This window comes from Cibotium barometz, chromosome 31 (assembly GCF_041138505.1).
Source record: "Cibotium barometz isolate CiBa-2024 chromosome 31, ASM4113850v1, whole genome shotgun sequence".
NCBI lineage: Eukaryota > Viridiplantae > Streptophyta > Polypodiopsida > Cyatheales > Cibotiaceae > Cibotium > Cibotium barometz.
This window is the reverse complement of record NC_141076.1, coordinates 22,966,773-22,987,189: the sequence shown is the minus strand read 5'-3', so window position 1 is coordinate 22,987,189 and position 20,417 is coordinate 22,966,773. Positions and strand designations below refer to the sequence as shown.

Below are 20,417 nucleotides of genomic sequence, written 5' to 3'. Positions count from 1 at the left end.
AGCTCAAGGCTCCAAGGTTCATTCAAATGTCAAATGATTAAAAGATAAAAATGAAGGTCCATGAGCCCGTTTTCTAGTTGAGCCCATGCCCATGCCCTAACTAAGGTTCCTATTTCATTACATCAACCATGACATTTGATGCTAAATATGAACAACATTAACCATTGATGAACCTCCTAACCCACTAGATTTTTATGTTGAATACCCTGACTCAGTGGTTGTAAGCCCACCAAGAGGAGTAAACACCACATGGCCCACATTTGATGCTAGATACACACCAATTGATAACATTAATGCAAATAGCATCAAGGGCTTACCAACCAAGAGACATCAATGCACCAAGGTGAGCTCCCCCTTAGCTTTCTTTAGATGTCAAGGCCTTCATAGAGTAGCCAATTGTCTAATGAGAGCTTACCTAGAAGCAGCCAACTGCTAACCCTCCGCACCATTAAACAGATGGTGTACAAAGTGTGGCATTGATCATTTGATTAGTGACTGCCCTCTTAAGCCGATAAATCTAAATCACCCTATGGATATATCATCTCCCACCCATAGGTTTGGGAGTTGCTAGCATAACGTGTTCATCGTCATCTTTGGACCCAATGAAAAAGAAGTTCCATGGAAGAAGGGCCTAAGCCAAGCAATTACAAGATCAGGCAGCCCTGTCCACGATACCTTATGCATTAAAACCCCCTAAGAGCAAAAGGGAAAATAAAAAGCATGGATCATAACAAGGGAAAGGGAAAGCATGGATCATAATAAGGGAAAGGGAAAGCATGGATCATAATAACAAGTGAAAGATAACACTATTGCCAAATAAGTTTACAATAGAACCAATTAGAATAAGGACTTCCCAAATTCCTAAGAGTATGAAGCTTACAATAGAATCACTCAACCACTCAGACCAAGGACTTCCCAAAGTCCCAAGGGTGTGAAGCTTATAATAGAACCACACCCTTGGGACTTCCCACAATAGAACCACTCAAACCAACGACTTCCCAAAGTCCCAAGGGTGTGAATGAAACCAAAGAGAAAGATCCAAGAGATTTACTAGGATATTTTGAGATCAAGGATGTTCCAAATACCTTCACTCAAACTACCTTAGAAGAAGAAGTAGAAAACCTTGATGGATAAATCCTTATAGATAGAACAAAAGAACATAGGGAAAAATCCCAAAAAGCGTCACAAGCCCATTGAGATGAGAGATGCAAACAAACCAAAGATCCAAGGGATGATCCAAGTTACATTGAAATTGAAGATATTCCGAAACCTCTGATTCAAATCACTCGAAACAAGGAACGAGGGATGAGAAGCAATGATGGATCGATCATGATGGATATGACTAATGAGCTCTCGAAAATGGCTAAAAAAGCTGTGGAAGGAAGATATAAACCAAGCTTAAAAATGAAGAAACCCCTCCAAAGAAACTACAAGAGTAACCCAACATGAGAGAGGAGATCTCAAGGTTAAGTAAAGCACTACACATGGTGCAGCATATCCAACTAGAAATGGAGGAATGTAGCATGATATGGTAGGGATGTGTGTGAACACACTTAGGACCGTCGGGGCATTTTTTCCCTCACTAGGAGGTTTTTTCCCCCGTGCGTATGTACACCCTCTTATCTACTCATTTTGGGGTGTGTACTTATCTTTTGTATCTGGCACACATTTGTTCGATTTCTAATCTAGTGAGTTTGTGTGCTCTCAAACTTCTCTATCTTATGTGTGTGCATTGTTGCAACCCTAATTGTTGGAATTAGGGACAACAATGCACACACAAAAGATAGAGGAGCTTGAGAGCACACAAACTCACTAGATTAGAATGAACAAATGTGTGCCAGATACAGAGACAAGTACACACCCAAAGATGAGTAGATAAGAGGGTGTACATACGCACGGGGGGGAAAAACCTCCTAGTGAGGGAAAAAGTGCCCCGGCGGTCCTAAGTGTGTTCACACACATCACTACCATATAATGCTACAAATCCCTCATGGAGTGATGATGTGAGCATGTACAGGGTATGGCCGATCAATCCTAAAAAGGCAGGAAGGTTTGAACTTTTCACGAGGAAGAGCCTTCATGAATAAATCTGCAATGTTGTCATGTGTAAGTACATAGACCAAGCTGATCACTGCTGCAGAGAGTCATTCCCTGACATAGTGGTAATGCACCTCACTACTGTGCTTAGTACGAGCATGAAACTAGGTTCCTCGCAACTGCTAATGCGCTTTGGCTATCAGTGAAATGGTAGTGCTAGATGAATGTCCAACACCCAAATCAACCATAGGACGTCTGAGCCACACACACTCAACTGTAGATGTAAAAGTTGCCTTGTACTCAGCTTCATAGTTAGAAGTGGCGATTGTAGGCTACTTCTTGCTGAGCCAGGATATACATGAATCACCAAGGCGAAAGCAAAACCCACTAGTGGACACTCGTGTGTCATAACATCCAGCCCAATCTGAATCACTAAAAGCATGCAGCTATGACTCACCCCCTTTTGGATAAAATAATCCAAAATAGTGAGTGCCCTATAAATAGCAAAAACCCACTTAGCAACCTGCCAATGCTTCATCCCTAGGCTATACATAAATATGCTTAACTGTGAGACCACATACTGTATATCTGGCCTTGTGGTGCATACATAAACAAGGGATCCAACAGCATGATACAAACTAGCATCAAAAGAGTCTCCTACATCTTGAAGACTAAGTCGAGTACCTGTCTCCATAGGTGTAGCCACAGGTTTATAGTCTTCGAGATTAAACCTCTTCAATAGCTTATGTATATATTTAGACTGCAGCAGCATAACAATGCCATCAGTACGCTGCATAAACTGAATCGCCAAATAGTAATGCAAGGGCCCTAAATCTCACATCTCAAACGATGACTACAAATAAGTCTTAAAGGCTGAAATCTGATCTATATCAGGTCCCGTAAAAAGCAGCATGTCATCAACGTATAGAACGATGACCAAAAATGTGTCCTTACTCCTCTTCACATAGAGAGTACTCTCTGTTGGACTCTTTCAAAAATCATTTGCAACCAAGTATGCATGAATCTTCTCATACCATGCTCTAAGAGCCTGCTTAAGGCCATAAAGAACCTTTTTCAACCTGCATGCTTTAGACTTTCTCCTTTCACAACAAGACAGGAGGTTGCGATACATACACCTCCTCATGTAAATCACCATTCAAGAATGTAGTCTTAATGTCCAATTGATGTACATTCCACCCATGGTGTGCTGCCAAAGCAATGAGACACTTAATGCTAGTCATACAAGATGTGGGTGCAAAGGTCTCATCATTATCAATGCCCTTTTGCTAGGCATACCCCTTTACAACAAGTCTGGCCTTGTAGCGATCAATGCTACCATCTGCTTTGCGTTTTAACTTGTAAACCTACTTAGCACGAATGTCCTTCTTACCATGAGGTAGATCTGTCAAATACCAGGTGTAATTCTTGAGTATAGAGTTATACACACATCCTACATAGCATGCATCCAATGATCATCATCCTGCGCTTCCTCAAGGGAAATAGGTTCCTCCTCATTACATAAAATAGAAATGAGAACATGATCCACATGAGAATAATCTGCATGATGAGAACTTGCATGAGTTCTCCTAGGTAAAGGAGCTGCCAACTTGCTATCCCTCAATGTCTGCACAAGCCATTTTGGCATACGCCTAGATTTTTCTACGGCTGCGCTCTCCTCATCCACTACATCCTCAATAATTGCCTTATCAAAAGGTTGATTTCAAGCTGATTTTGCACTTGTAAAGGCTGAATTTTAGCACTTGGTTGAGCTTCAATTGCTCTACATATGGCTGCCCTCCATTAAACAAAGGTAGGAGTGAATCAAACATGTCCTGTGAGTATACAATTCTGCTATTTTTTGTATGAAAGCATGGGCTGAACTGAGTTTTCAACAAAAGCAGCATCTCTACTTACCCAAATCCGCTTTGAGGCCCGATGGTAGAGTCTATATCCCTTACTTTTTGAACTGTATCCCACAAATATGCATTTAACTACCTTATCATCAAGCTTATTGCATTGTCGCTCAAGCACAAGAGTATAAGTAAGATAGCCAAAAACATGCAAATGAGCCAAAGAAGGCTTCCTGCCATGCCAAGCTTCATAAGGAGTTTTAGGCCTTGGTAGGGCATTTCTTCAACACATAATTTGTGTACATAGTTGCCTCTAACCAAAAACCATGAGGTAAATCTTGGGCTTTCACCATGCATCGTGCCATCTCCATGATAGACCCATTCTTCCTCTTAGCCACACCATTTTGCTGAGGTGTGTATGGCAGTGTACATTGATGCCTTATGCCTTTTTCAGCCATATATGCATGAAATTCCTTGGACATATACTCCCCCCCTCGATCTGAACGAAGGGTGCCAACTTTACATTCACATGCAATTTTTGCCATGGATACGAAGTGCCTAAAGCACATAAAAACCTCTGACTTCTACTTTAACGGATACACCCAGCTATATCTGGAGTAAATCATCAATAAAAGTGATGAAGTAGAGATATCTGCCAATAGATGGTGTCCTCATAGGACCACATACATCACTATGTATAAGCTGTAATTTCTTAATAGCTCTCACAGATCCATCCTTTGGAAATGATGCCCTGATGCATTTTACCAAGAATACACCACTCACATACATGTCTAGTAGGAGTCTCAAGAGTTGGCAACTCAGACACCATATTATGCCTTTGAAGGCGTAACGAACTGCCAAAATTCAGATGGCCAAATCGTGCATCCCATAATTCTACATCACTCATAGCACAAGTGGTAGAGACTGAGCAAGCATCATGTTGCAACTTCTCAAATACATCAATCTTGTGTACATGCCATGAAACAAGGTACTTGAGGCAATGATAGAATAGCCATCATTTCTATCATGAACTATACATCTGTCATCCACAAATTTCACCGTCAAACCTGACAAGGCTAAGGCTAAAACTGACAGCAAGTTCTTAACGTAAGGCACATATAAAACTTTAGAAAGAGTAAATGTGCCCCCATTTGCAGCAGCGAGCACAACTCTACCAACTCCTTTGACAGGATACGAGGAACCATTTACACATGTGACGGTTGCTGCACTTGGGATAGATTCCAGAGATGAGAATAATTTTTAATTTATGTGAAGTAATGTACTTACTAGCACCACTTTCAAAGTACCAAGCATCCAATTTTGCCACTCACATGCATATATCATGAACAGAAGGGTCATAACTGGAATGGACAGTCCATGCCCAATCATCTTGAGCAAAACTTACAGATTCCTTCTTCTCTGCACTTGGTGCAGATGCATCAGCCACCACAGCCATGCCCGATTCTTTCTTTTTCTCCTTCTTTAGCCCTTTTTGCACTCATTTATGTAGTGCCCTAGTTTTAGATAGTGACACTTGCCCTTCTTTTTAGGCTTATCACCTTCTTTCTCTGCATCTTGACCTGAGGATTCTGATTTTGGCTTATAGCCACCATGCAAAGAAGCTTTACCTTTGCCTTTCTGACTGTTGGCAAAACAAAAGCTTGGTCACCAACTTGCATAACAGATCTGTTTTACCTAGACTACTCTTCTTGCAAGAGTACTGAAACCAACTTATCAAATTTAAGGACATTTGGGTACCAATGTACTATCAGGATATATCTCATCCACACTAAGTGAGCTACTCCTTAAAATCTTTGCAAGAAGCTATCCATTGAGTCTCCCTTAGTCACATTTGGATTTCCCACATTTGGGTACCAATGTACTATCAGGATATATCTCATCCACACTAAGTGAGCTACTCCTTAAAATCTTTGCAAGAAGCTATCCATTGAGTCTCCCTTAGTCATGTGCTCAGACTCCAAATGTTTGCGTAGATATGCAACACGTGCTTCATTGTGCACCTGGTATAATGTAGCAAGTGCATCCCATTCCTGTTTTGAAGTCTTACATGATCGAATATGAGAAATAATGCTTCGCTTCAGAGAAAGGACATGTTGCCTGTTGAGAACAAACTTGATGGGACTAACTACCCATTATGGTCCTATATGATAAGGCATGTACTGGTTGCTAAAGGCCTTTGGAATATGGTCAGTTGTTAGTGAAACTTGTCCTGTTTCACAATTACCAGTGCAACCAGGTGCTGCAGGTACATCTGAAGTAGAATCTGATACAGATGTGGCTCCTCCACATGCACCACTAGTACCTTCCACTGTTGCTCAAACGAGATAGGATGGAAGGGATGCACAGACATACGCATTGCTTGCACTTTCTATGAAGCGAAGCATTATTCCTCATATTCAATCGTGTAAGACTTCAAAACAGGCATGGGATGCACTTGTTGCATTATACCAGGTGCGCAATGAATCACACGTGTTGCATATCTGCGCAAACAACTAGAGTTTAAGCACATGAATGAGGGAGACTCAATGGACAGCTTCTTGACCAAAATCAAAGATTTTAAGGAGCAGTTGGCTAGTGTGGATGAGATATATCTTGATAGTACATTGGTTCCCACATTTCTCAATGCATTGCCAGATTCTTATCAGAGTTTTGCCTCTACCCTTAGACTCATGATGAAGGGAAATCCAAATGTCCTTAAATTTGATGAGCTGGTTTCAGTACTCTTGAATAGTGATGTGTGTGAAGACACTTAGGACTGTCGACACACTTTTTCCCTCACTAGGAGGTTTTTTCCCTCGTGCGTATGTACACCCTCTTATTTACTCATTTTGGGGTGTGTACTTATCTTTTGTATCTAGCACACATTTGTTCGATTTCTAATCTAGTGAGTTTGTGTGCTCTTAAGCTTCTCTATCTTGTGTGTGTGTGTGCATTGGTGCAACCCTAACCCTAATTCCAACAAGGAAATCGCATGACCAATCATGTTGTTTCCATACAAGATTTCTACACTGAGACCTCTATAGCCAGTCTTAGAACTATCCCATGAAGGTAGCGTTTTGAGCTAGGGATCACGAAAAGATCGACTATCGCATACCACTCAGGGAAGCACTAAAAGATCTTGGAACCAAGGAAGAAATCAATAAACGAGCCTTTAAAGCCTGAAGATGTGAAAACTTGAGTGCTACATGATCACATCCTAAGGGAATGAGAGATTTACGAGAGGCAACTTGCATTTGGGGAATAAATGGTAGGAGAAAACACTAAAGGGAATGAGTTTGAATAGGTGTAGGTGCCATGACAATTGAAAAGAAAATCATTACACACCATGCCTTCATACATCAGCTTAAATGATGAGTCTATGACCATAGTTAATATCTTTAATAAGGCCAGAGCTTAAGGAAGAAATGGGAGCCTTGAGAGAAATCCTTTATGTCCGTGTGACTATCACAATGGTTGAGTACTTAAAAGGAAAATTATTACACATGTCCTCATATATCAACTCTGATGAAGAGTCGATGACCATAGCCAATATGCCTTCTGTCCCTGTGACTATCACAATGGCTAAGTACTTCAAAGGAAAACCAAAAGCCTGAAATAAAGTCCATCAACGGATAAAAACCTAAACCATTAGGAGACCTAGTTGAGACCGACCAAGAAAATGAGAAAAACCCACTAAAAATGTATAGCATAGTGGGTAAGTATTCCGAAGGTGACGGAGTGAATGCCACCACTCTAATCAAATTGGATGGTGCAACCATATTTGTGATCCTAGATGGTGGAGCAGGAGTGAGCATAGCCACCAAAGACATGTGACAAAGATAGGGGAGCAAGCACCTTAAACCCCTTAAACCTTCAAAGATAGGGGAGCAAGCCCCTTAAACCCCTTAAACCTTCAAAGATTGGTTGGAAATTCAGGAACACTTATAGGAATTCTAAAGGAGTTGGAAGTAATGCCGTGTGGCCTAGCCTATGAGCCTATGTTTGCTATTATGACTTTAGAAAGCCCACTAATTATGATGTGATTCTTGGACGCCCATTCATGTGCCAAATGTTGTTAATCCACGATTAAGGAAGAGATGACATCTACCTCCGATAAGATGATAATACTATCAAGTTGAACCTTGAGAACCATTTGTACAGAGATAAACAAGGATGCCTATCACAATGAATTAGGGTCTATGGCAATAGTACATTTGGAGAGCATAAATGTGTGTCATGTAAATAAGCATAGCTGTGCAAAAGGTGTGAGCATGATGAGGAAACTTTCATTGCTTCACTGCCATACCCTGACGATGAGGAAAATTGGATGCATATGTTGGCTACAATGGACATGTGTCCTAAAACCATAGGAACTTAATTTTGTGATGAAGACAAAATGACATTGTTCCTATCAGAACAATATTTTCTGTACTAAAAAACCCAAAATAGGTTGCATCATTCAAAAACTATGGAGTGATGTGATTGATATCAAGAAGGGGAGAATGTTAACCCATTTTGGGGTTAACAAAAGTTTCCACTATAATTCTACATTTAAAAAGCAAAGACAAAGACACCAAAAGTATGTATGATCAATCTATGAAGCAACGTTGTCCAAGTCTACAACTTGGATAGACGCACAAAAAAAGGTCCGACATAATACTTATAGCGATTCCCACTCCAAGAGCATGTGGCAACAAGCTAAAATGGATTCCTTGTGAATGTACTTCACACATGTATTATGAAATTAAGAAATCTATATGAGCCTTGGATACTTGGTCGGCCCACAATTTAAGTGTATGTGACCACTTATAGTCTTATGTATAAGTCACTTTCTCTCATAATGCAATAGACTCTCGCATTATGTAATAGAGTCTCGCTCTTGCTAATTATCTTCTCTAATGCATGTTAGTGAGTGAGTGTGAGTGATTTTAGGTGATCTCAAATGAGAGAAGGGACAAGAACTCGACGGTGTGGCAATGCTCACGAGAGACGAGACGAAAACTGCTACCCACATAAATGCGGATATTTTGAAGCGATATGATCAAACTCCAACCACTGGAAAGATCACCATGGTAGTTGTAGATCTCGTGAAGATAAAATCTTGTGAATGTGTTTCTAGGAGCGAATGAAACGGACCATAATAGTAAGGGAATGTGTTTCTAGGAGCGAATGAAACGGACCATAATAGTAAGGGACTAGACACTAGCATTGGGTCACTCCATTGTAAAGATTTTCCCATTCCCATAAGGAAATCATGACAACTCCACTCACAGTTGCTAAATTTAATGGTGATGGTTTCCATATATGGCAAGTAAAACTTAAGTTTATACTCATGAAAGATAGGATTTAGGGAATAGTAAGTGGAAGGGAGAAGTGTCCCAGATTAGAAAGAGAAGAAAAAAGGTTTTGGATTAGAAGAGATGAGATATCCCTAACCATCGTTTGCAACAGGACTAGGAGATAGTTTCATCCATCACATTGCATTGGAAGAAAATTCTAAAGAATCATGGGATGAACTAGAGAATCTATTTGGTGCCAAAAAAAAACTATAAAATTAGTGTTAAATTTTAGTTTTTTGGATTGAGTCACTCCAAGCTCCCTTAAATAAAATGAAAAGTGTTATACAACAACTTGCATGTGTTGGGTCTCTAGTGGATGAGGAGGATGTCATAGAAATCCTTCTTAAGAGCATGACCTTGGAAGCATTCATTGGTGGATACCTTGAAGAATCTACCTGAACCAACCTTCACTTGCATTGAAGAAGCCTTGACTCAAGAGGAGAAAAGACTCAAAGTCAAAGTGGATGGACCTTCATCACACTATAAGGAGAAAAGACTCAAAGTTAAAGTGGGTGGACATTCATCACACTATAAGGAGAAAAGACTCAAAGTTAAAGTGGGTGGACATTCATCACACTATGAGGAGAAAGCATTCTTAACCAAAGGACTAAGAGCTAGAGTGAAGTGCAAATTGTGTGGCAAACTAGGCCACATAGAGAGATATTGTTGGAGTAAAAATAATACTCTAAACAACACTGTCAAGGTTAATTTTTGAAAAAAATATTTTGAAAGCTTGAAAAAGCAAACTCAACCAAATTAGCTTGTAAACTATTTTTAGTGGAATAAAAGCTATAAAATACTCGTGGTGGGGATGGGGAAGAGCACACACGAGGGGGTGATTGGTACCTAGTCTATTGTTTTTCTGGTTGCACGCTTCTTGAGGTTGGGAATTCTTGTTTCAATGGTATTAGAGCATGGCTATGCTCTGTTAGGGTTTCGATATTTAAAGAAAAGGTTTTGGTGTTCTTCCGACACTCAAAGGACCATGCAAGGGGATGTTTGTTGTTGTTCTGGTTGCACACTTCTCGAACGTGGGAATTCTCATTTCAAAGGTATTAGAGCATGGCTATGCTTTGTTAGGGTTTTGATATTTAAAGAAAAGGTTTTGGTGTTCTTCTGACACTCGAACGACCGTGCAAGGGGATGACACCCACCAGTAGACGCAGCCCACAGCCCGAGAGGGGACATAAGTCGCACACTTGTGCACACAAACATGCATGGGTAGTGCACTGGCATTGGCACGGAGAAGGGGTAATGCACTGGAATAGGGCAGCGGCGACAACACACTGGCAAAGCCCCACACCGGCGTCAAGACGACGAACAATAGGGAGATGTTTCTCTCTCTCTCTCTCTCTCTCTCTCTCTCTCTCTCTCTCTCTCTCTCTCTCTCCCCCCCACAAATTGAAGGCAAAGGGAAGCCCTTGTGGGTCTTATGCCCTCCCCACTAGGCATCAACATCCTCGTGTGGGATAAAGCAGAGCTGCATGGGAGTGTGAGGTGAGTCGTGAGAGAAGAATAAGATAGAAGAAGAAAAAGAAGAAGAAGAAGAAGAAGAAGAAGAAGAAGAAAAGAGAGGAAGAATAAGAAGAAGAAGAGAGAGGAAGAAGAAGAAGAGGAGGAGGAGAAAGAAGAAGAGGAAGAAGAGGAGAAGGAAGAAGAGAAAGAAGAGAGAGAAGAGGAAGGAAAAGAAGAAGAGGGAGAATAACCTATCCCTACATGGATCTCGAACAAGCCACAAGCTAAAGAAGGCCCGAGCTACTCCGGTTATGCAATTTTTCATCACTTGATCTCGCATTCGAGACCAATCTTTGACGCTTTGTCTTCGAGATTTTTCGGCATTATTTCTTCTTTGAGTATCTGCCATTCAAGAAGTACTTGCAATGGACTTCAAATTGACTAACCTTATCGGCTTAGATGGGATCGAGAAGAGCCCTCGCATTCGAGACCAATCTTTGACGCTTTGTCTTCGAGATTTTTTTCGGCATTATTTCTTCTTTGAGTATTTGCCATTCAAGAAGTACTTGCAATGGACTTCAAATTGACTAACCTTATCGGCTTAGATGGGATCGAGAAGAGTAAGATAAGCTTGTTTATTTTCTTATCTCTTCACTTTTGCAGTTTTCAATTATTTTGCCTTGTCTTTATCAAGAATTCTTCTACAATGACCAGCCAATCCTCGATCCGCCCACTTCTTCTGGCTCTTAGAGACACATTAGGGGCACACATTCATAAATTAGTGGAAAAACTCATCGACTATGAACCTCCTCCTAAGTTTTTCTTGATGGATAGGGCCCACTCATGCTTTAGAACTATGGAATTACTTGGGATTTGGCAAAACAAAAGTATTGGATTTCACCATTACTTCCCTAGCTCGAAATGCCTACACAGATGCCTTATTTAGACCACAGATTTTGTTTTTCTTTGATATCCTATCAGAAATATGCATCCATATTCCTAAAACTAAAGAAGAGTTCCCAATAATGGCTAGTACCCTTCTTATGAGTAGTTTCCCTCGCCATCTCTTTAGGCTTCAATTTTTGTAGCATACACCACACACACACACACACACACACACACACACACACACACACACACATACCGTTTCTTCAACACAATTCATATTGCAGTTTTCATCCATAAGAATTTAAGTTCTTTTAATAGCATATTGTTTGAGTAAATAGGTTTAGTTTTTCAATAATTGCGTAATAGCCCACCTTTAATTTTGTGTTGGCATAATCTTACTTCATTGTAAAAACCACAAATATTGTCTATCCTAGGTAACATTGTGAGTTATTGAGGAGTTAATAATTATTCCAATGTCAATAATTAGCTTGACTTGAATCCTAAACTATTATTATTTTATATCAATTGAGGTGAGTTGACTCTTGAGAATAGGATAGTCCCATTTCATTTGTTTAGGTTTAATCAAGTTTCTAATCTCAATTGAGGTGAGTTGACTCTTGAGAATAGGATAGTCCCATTTCATTTGTTTAGGTTTAATCAAGTTTCTAATCTCAATTGGTTTTTTTTTTTTGTATTTCAATAGTCTTTTTGAACTTTATTATTTCACTAAGTACTTACAACTCTTATTGCTCGACCCCTACAAGATAAGTGCTTGTTTCTTCTAAAATTTTCCCTTTTTCCTAATCACTCTATTTTGTAGGACATAATTTGTCTTTTTCATATAAGTGTTACTAATCACTCTATTTTGTAGAATATAATTTGCCATTTCAAATAAGTTATTGATTTAGCTAAAATTAATTCTTATTTTAACTCAAACCTTTCAATTTTATATTCTAATTTAAAATTATCTCTCTACGATTTACTAATTTATTAACTCTCGAATTATAGTGTTTAAAATTTTTATAGACTTCAAAGCATTCCACCTTAATGTATGTGAATTTCTACATGCTGGATGATTTGGAGCAACTCCAATCAATCCTATCTAAGGAAGCAGTTCTTTACCTAATGCATGAATTGTGAGCGAATCTAATTCCATGTGCTGGATGGTTGTTGAGTGAGTCCAACCAATTTCGTGTGAAAGATGGTTGTTGATTGAGTCTAACCAATTCCATGTGATGGATGGTTGTTGACTGAGTCCAACCAATTCCATGTGATGGATGGTTGTTGAACGAGTCTAACCAGTTCCGTGTCAAAAAATGGTTGTTGTGAGTGAGTCCAACCAAGCGCCTCTGGGAGTTAATTGTGAGTGAGTCCAATCTAATTCCGTATGCACACTGCAAATTGGTGTATGAGCCGGTTATGAGTGAATCCAACCTAACTCCATATGCACACGACCAGATTCTTTCTTCAGCGATTCTGGAGCGACTCCAGCATTTCATTGTTACTATTCTACCCAACTGTGATGATAATTGCTCTCTTAAATGGGAGGACCTGTTATGAAAAATACATCATTCAATTTTTGTAAAAATTAGTTTGAAAGCTTGAAAAAGCAAACTCAATTAAAATTAACTTGTAAATTATTTTTAGTGGAATAAAAGGTAAAAATTTACTTGTGGGGATGGGGAAGACCACACACGAGGGGGCGATTGGTACCCGATCAATTATTTTTCTAGTTACACCCTTCTCGAGGCTAGGACTTCTTGTTGCATTAGCAAAGACAGTGGGGCCTCCCGAAAGATAGAACTAGGTTATATAATTGGTGAGGAATCTCGAGTGTTCGTCGGAGGTGTAGATGTCGATGGGATCTTGTAATGAGATGGACCCCCTTGAAACATTAGCATGGGTGATATAGTTGTCCATTAACAATGGTCAACTAGGCTATATAATTGGTGAGGATCGGGTGATTGTCAGAGGCGTAGATGTCGATGGGAGCTTGTAATGAGATGGACCCCCTTGAAACACCAGCATGGTGATATAGTTGTCCATTAACAATGCCACCTCCTTGTTGGGTGGCCGCTTGTAGTAACATAGAAGGCACAATGGGAGGTGTACATTAGTTAATTGGTGCGACAGTAAGCACATGCTGTATCGTTTCACACGTGGGGACAAATTACCACAACGGTGTCCGACGGGCTCCAAAGTGACCTTAGGGTGGCCGACCTCTTATATGTTATCAGCCGCTCGTAGGCTACCTCCTACAAGATGGCTGTGACAGTCTGTATACCCTTCTTCTTGCCGTCTTTGTCGTCGCTAGCGTCGTCGTCACCCGTCAGGAAGTACGTGCCCTGCCCCTGTTTCTTAAGTCAATTTCGATCGCCCTGTTTCGCCTATCTTATTTCTGTCGCTTGATTTTGCAGGTGCCCATGTGGTGCTGGGGTAGTACGTGCCTCTTTCTCAGCGCCAGCAAGGCGACATGCCCTCACGGCGCTACTGCTGGCTACTGCTACTGCTGCACTGCCCCCTTGCCACCTCCCACTAGAACTTACAGCCTCCGCTGCCACCACATCCACCATGATGGAAGAGCCCGATCTCCCTGGGTAGGCGGACAAGCATGAATGAAACAACCCCCCTCTCTCTCTCTTCCACACGCGTCTCACACAACATCAACAGAACATGCACAACTGACTCCATTCTCATGCTGTCTTCACGCAGGTTCATAAACGCGGATAAGGGCCTCCGAATACAAGGTGAGACATCATCGTCATCTTCATCCATCTCTTCCAAGGTAGTGTTAGTTCAACCTTGGAAACCTCTGCATGAACAAAAATTGTTCTTTAGCCGAGGTTCCAACCTCTGAATGAACAAGTAATCATTTTTAGCAGAGGTTTTGGAAGGCAGTGGGGCGACCGCGAGCGAAGGCGATTTGGTTGAGTTCAACTATGTCTGCAGGCGATCCAATGGCTACTTCGTCTACAGGTCAGGTTGATCACTTGCAGAGTCCACAACAGTGTTCTACATAGCATCCTTCCATCCCCACCCCCACCCACACTACTTAACAGCAACAACAATAATGTTCTATATGACTGACATCACTGGCATTCTTCTCCTCAGCACGGTTAATCAATTCACTGGAGAGAGCTCACCTGTGACTCTACCTTTGGATGGAAACAAGGTCGTTTAGCATGCTTTTGCTCTAACTCTCAACTTTTGAGCAGTGATTGAAATCTTAACCATTTTATCTGGTTTGTTGGTGCTAGATGATAGCTGGCCTTTATAGAGTTATTGTTGGAATGAAGCCTGGAGGTAAGTTGGTCCCCTGAAGTTAAGTTGGGCTTGCCCCACCCCACAAACAAATCAGGGCTTGCTCCTGCATTTTCAATTCTAGACATTGGTTGTATCTTACTCTCCAAGCCTGTATGGTTTTAGCCCTCCTACATTTTCAATTTGTGTCAATGTAAGCAGTGAATTGCTTCTTTTTTTTTTTTGGAGGGGGGGGGGATAATTGATATTTGCAAGCACATGAAATTTTGACAATGGTACTTTATTTTTATTTTGTTGAAATGCTTTCAAAATAAGGAAAGCGGAGGGCTGTAATCCCACCAGCAGTTGGGTACATTACTACAGATTTGGAACCTCAACCAAGGGAGGTACAACGCATGTTTTCCCTCACAACTTGAAATTTGAATGAGTCTAGGCATATAATAGAAAAATTAGTACCAGAAAGAAGTCATCATAATAGGCATATAATAGAAAAAATAGTACCAGAAAGAAGTCAAATATGATGTATGAACTTTTCATGTATTGCTTATTGATTGTCTTGTTTCACATTATCTACCTATGGCAGATGATCATAGTGGCATTAGCTCACTCTTAATCACACCCCTTCTTTGCTAGTATCACTTACGAGCTGGTTAGAGCTAGGAAAGGGCTAGTCCTACAGCCATGGAAGCAGGACACTTTTTTGAATTACTAAAAAATATAAAGAGACTACACCCTTTGCACATCACTCTCTACTAAGAAAGACATCACCCTTAAACTTCAACCATTACAAAAGCTTACCAACTCACCCAGGGCTTTGCTCACATTAGCATCTTTAGCTTGTAGGTGGATAAAGCCTGCCACAAGTGGGGTGCAGTTTGTTCCCTCCATGGGTTGGGCCAACTAGAGTCCATTCTTGTCTTGGCATAGCAGCCCACATTGACTAGCACATGGTAGACTGCCGAACTGTGGTGCATCATGGCCTCCACTTGCTTTCCTTGCAGCAATTTGAAGCACATTATTATCTTGGCATGGCAGTACTTGTTTGCTATCAGGATTTGCCCATATTTAACCCTAAATGGAATTTATCACCCACAAGTAGCTTAACTGACTGTTTGATGGTGTCGTGGTGTGACAAGCAACCTTGGTAGTATTGCATGAAAATTTAGTCGAGGCTTCAATCAAAGTGTGCAGCACTAATCTTAAATTTTTATTGACATTTTTTGGTGGAGTTGACAAGTAGATCTGGTTATAGGGAGCGATGCAATAACCTTGTGTTATGGCCCATTGCGGCTCTCTCTATAACTCTCTCATTCAGGTAGAAAACAAGACGCATCATGTTGTGGGGAATTTACTAATGTGTCACAATGGATGCATCCCTCTCTTCTTTCAGAGAGCTCTATGTCGTACTTCTCTTGATCAGTTCTCATGCCGGCTTGGTTATAGTCCACTGAATAGCTACACACTCCTCTCACACCTATGGTAGCTACACAAGCATAAGGATAGAGGAGCAATAGAAAGACTCAATTGCACAATGGGAGAGTGTTGAGTTATATACAAGGCCATAAGTGTTCACACACTTAAACTGTGGCCGTCAAGGTCTAAGGCTTATGAGTGGTCTATTGCTACAATGGTTAATCTCATAGTACATGTGTGACTGGGAATTCATCCTAGCTTGCTACCACACCTCGTGGAGCGAGAATTGCCAAGTATTCCGTTAGACCATTACGGGCACTCGTCCAAGTTGTAGATTTGGATACCGTTGATTCATAGCTTGATCATACATCCTTTTAGTGTATCCGTCTTTGCTCCTTGATGTATAATATTAGGCTTAGAGCCTTATCTTATGACTCTCGCACTCACACACACTGAAACAATGACTCATGGCACATGTGCTGACATTACTGCTTACCACATATCTTGCCTTTAAAGGCTGTTCACCCACATATGCACACTTACACATACTAAGGGTGGTTCACACATGTAAAGCTCCAAATCCCAACTGTCGTCGGATTTTTCCTACAGGCCACCAGCACGTAGAGCAAACCGACTTGCAGCAGGGGATATTATATAAGGTGCCCCTTAGTTCCATCTCAAATCATCTCACCCTCTCATATTTCAGCAGTGAAACACAGCCTTTATCATGTGTGCTTGAGTCTTCTGACTCATGCATACATATTTTCAGCATAGCACTTTCTTGTGCTACAGTCCAAGGTAGCATAAGAAGTCATCTTCAGCATTCAGTCATCAATCCCGCATCCCCTCAGTAGATCTGGGTGTGCATATTGGCTTCTAAATTTGTCTACAAACTGCTTGGTGATTCAGCTGATGTTGGTCTACCTTGTCCTTGCGTTTGGTATTCAATAGCCAACCGTCGTCAAGTAAGTTTCTTGGTAAGACAACCCAATCTGGTGGACTCTGCGTATCTACAGCTCTATCTCCCGTGTACAAAGATTAAAGTGGATTGCTTAAGCTCACTAAAAGAAAAGGTATAAAGAAGGCCTTGCTGCGTGTTACACGATCGTACCGGTTGCATGCTACACAAAGTGTGTCAAAAGGCCCTAGTCACTTTTGGTCTCATAGGTCATTATGGCCTTTTGAAGACGTTAATATAACATTTCATTTCATTTCATTTCTCTCTCTCTCTCTCTCTCTCCCCCCCCTTCTTCTCTGCTCTTTGCTCCCATTGTTTCCCCTTCTCCTCCCCTTACTCATTGCTGCTTTCTAGCCTTGTGCCGCAGCTCTCCACCCTTCTCCCCATTCCATGGTTCGCTGCCATGTCTTTTCTCTTGTGGTCATTCTCCCACTCGTCTTCAGGTTCCCCCTCCCCTTTGCCCCCCTTTCCCAGGCCTTCTTTTTCGAGAGTCGCCTTTGATTGCTACCCATCGCTTTGTTTCTTACTCCTTTTTGTTGCTTCACCATAGGTTGAGTTTCTTCATAATTGCAAGTCTCCTTTGGCTCCACCCTCCTGAGGCCACCTTGGCATCTTCAGTGACTATTCTTAAAGCAAGCACCCTTGTGTGCACGTTTGTCGGCAGCCGACCAACTGAAGGTAATGGGTATATTTGGGTGGAGTCCAACTCTTGGCATTAGGGCACTCTTTGGGCAAGGTCCCCGATTCCACTCCCTTCATGACCACCACAATATATATGCATTTCAATTGGTAAGCCTTTGAGGTTCCATTGTCCTATAGGCAGGGCACAATAGGTGCTTCTTTTCTTTGAGGAGGACCGTGTTGGCCTTCTCAATGTTTACGCTCCTAACGGGGCAAGAGATCACATTGACTTTTGGACTCGTATGTTTGGGCCTTCCGCATGGAGACTATTGGTGCATTGGGAGTGACTTCAGCATGATTGAGGCTGTGAAGGACTGTTTTGACAACAATACCGTAGCCATAGTGACTGGCCTAGGAGCAGCATGGGAGGAGCTACCTCCAGCTTTGATGCATAGGATGTGGCACCTTGCGGAGTTTAGCTGTCCCTGTGCAGCCCTCGCTTCTCTAGATTTGATCGGCACTCGTAGGCACTAAACCTGGCCTGCCTTGATCGCTTCTATGTGGACGAGTGGGCATGCGACCAAGGAGGCATTCACATGCACCATTCTTTGAGATCATACCCCAGTTCTATGCCACTTTGGTGACTGGTGCACGTGACATCCCCTCTCACTAAACTTGGAACACAGTGGCAAACCATGCACCTTTGCTCCATTCTTGACCTTGTCTTTTCGGAGTGCCACTGTTTCCTCGACTGGCTTTTTTGCCAAAGGATGCTCTATTGACATGGGACTCCTTTGCTCTCTCGGGAACTCATGCGGCACTAGTCTTATCCTCCTCCGTACTGGATTCAGAGACCTTTGCTCCCTCAGGAAGTCCTGCGGCACTAGTCTTATCCTCCTCTGTACTGGATTCAGAGAGACATATTTGAATGGTTGGCATTACTGCCTCCTTGGAGAGTGAAAACCCAATACTGGCTACAATACCTGCTGTACAGGCTATTTCCGCTGCTGAACCGGCTGTTTTCAGAGCTGTACCAACTGAACCTGCACTTATACCTACTGATTGGTGACCTGTAGGCTGTATCTGCTTTATTCTCTGATTGGTAACTTGTATCTGTTGTACTTTCTTGATATTTGCTGTTTGTTATTGGCCTATTTTTGCAGCTGTCAATGGGCTGGTGGTGACTGAGCATTGCCTGTTTTTCATTTTTGAAACCTTTCTCAATGTCTGCTACACTTATTCTCTTGTTCCATACCAAGGCTCGTATGCATGGATTTCTGTGGGATGCGCTGACAGTTGTTTGTTTAAATGCAGTTTGGACCTCAGAGAAGCCTGCTCTCACATGCCAAAGAGCCCTTACTGTTCGAAGTGCAATTGCTAAAATTAAAATGATCCTTATGAGAAAAATGAAGTGTTGGTCTTTTGTGTGCCGAACCTTTGTCAGTGCTGGGCAAAGTTGGGACATTCTTTTTTGTCAATATGAAGAATTCTAGGTGTATGTATAATATGCGTGAGTCACCCTATTAGTAGTTCAAATTTGAGAAGACATTTCAACTTTCAGCGTTGAATGGGTGAGTTTGAACCTTGATTAAGTTGGCTTCTCTCACTCATTGTGTTCACGTTCATTCATACATTTGACACTGTCCACCAGCTGGTATTAATGCAAAGTCTTTCTTTGAAAGGGTGCAAATACTCAATGGGTCCAACACAGCGAGTTGCTCCTAAAAATCAGTGTCGATTTTATTTAGTATAGATTCATTAAGTTTTAGTTCATAGCTCTCTCTCTCTCTCTCACACGCGCGCGCGCGCGCGCACACACACACACCAACCCATCACTTCACAAGAAAACCAACAATTTCAATCTAAACCCGAACGAGCAAGAGTGTAAGATGTGTGCTCATTAATGTTACAAAGACTCCCACTTCCGTCCTCTATTTTCTCATTGTATCCTATGGTTGAGGTTGGAAATGAAGTATTTCTTTAAGCCTCTTTTACAATGCTTCCATTGTCAAGGTCTTTACACAAGTGGTTCGAGTGTCACATTAAGCTGCTTGCACAAAGTAAGTCTTGCTTCCAGCTCTGATTTCTGATTTTAATCTAGCCATCTTGGCACCGATATAGTATATCATTCAAGAGTTTGATCATGTTTATAAAATATATCATTTAAGAGTCCTCGTCGCTCTGGTGTCCAAATTGGCCTCCATGGCTATCTTAATTTATTGAGTAATAAATTCATTCAAATAGTTGTACTAAATGCTACTACAAGGCATCAAGCTAAGTCCAAAGCTACGAGGCCATCTTACCCATGTGTACTTACTTGCATGTAGCAAAATCCCATCTTTTGTAAGACGGTGCTAGACTTTATACAGCAGCCTTACTCTAAGCTTAACGTCAAATGTGAAAGTGACAAACTTTGTGTTTAGAGGTGCTTAAGACTAGAACTAGTGCTAATAAACTATTTTAAAGTTTTGTTTGACCTAGTGTGAAAGCTAGTCATTTGTATATAAAAGTCAATTTTGACATTAACTAATACACATTCATTCCCTTGCAATAGAATACTTGTGAGCTCTCCCTCTTCTTTACTCTTCCTTGCTT

At 41.3% G+C, this 20,417-nt stretch overlaps 1 protein-coding gene across 1 annotated transcript; it reads left to right on the top strand.

The window, feature by feature from the left end:
• Nucleotides 1–13,778: 13,778 nt before the first annotated feature.
• On the top strand, nt 13,779–19,327 carry LOC147620636 (peptidyl-prolyl cis-trans isomerase FKBP16-1, chloroplastic-like). The gene is made up of 8 exons (XM_086824891.1): nt 13,779–13,905; nt 13,987–14,166; nt 14,282–14,316; nt 14,452–14,545; nt 14,681–14,741; nt 14,827–14,872; nt 15,146–15,216; nt 19,137–19,327. Exons 1-8 carry the CDS (start codon nt 13,832–13,834, stop codon nt 19,212–19,214), a joined length of 639 nt encoding a protein of 212 aa, XP_086681017.1. The 5' UTR covers nt 13,779–13,831; the 3' UTR covers nt 19,215–19,327.
• Nucleotides 19,328–20,417: the final 1,090 nt, after the last annotated feature.

Excerpts from the sequence above, each read along its gene's own strand:
- LOC147620636 (XM_086824891.1), top strand. The coding sequence starts at position 13,832 with ATGGCTGTGACAGTCTGTATACCCTTCTTCTTGCCGTCTTTGTCGTCG. Across the intron at positions 14,167-14,281 it reads GAAGAGCCCGATCTCCCTGG|GTTCATAAACGCGGATAAGG; the intron begins GTAGGCGGACAA and ends GTCTTCACGCAG. Across the intron at positions 14,317-14,451 it reads TAAGGGCCTCCGAATACAAG|AGGTTTTGGAAGGCAGTGGG; the intron begins GTGAGACATCAT and ends CATTTTTAGCAG.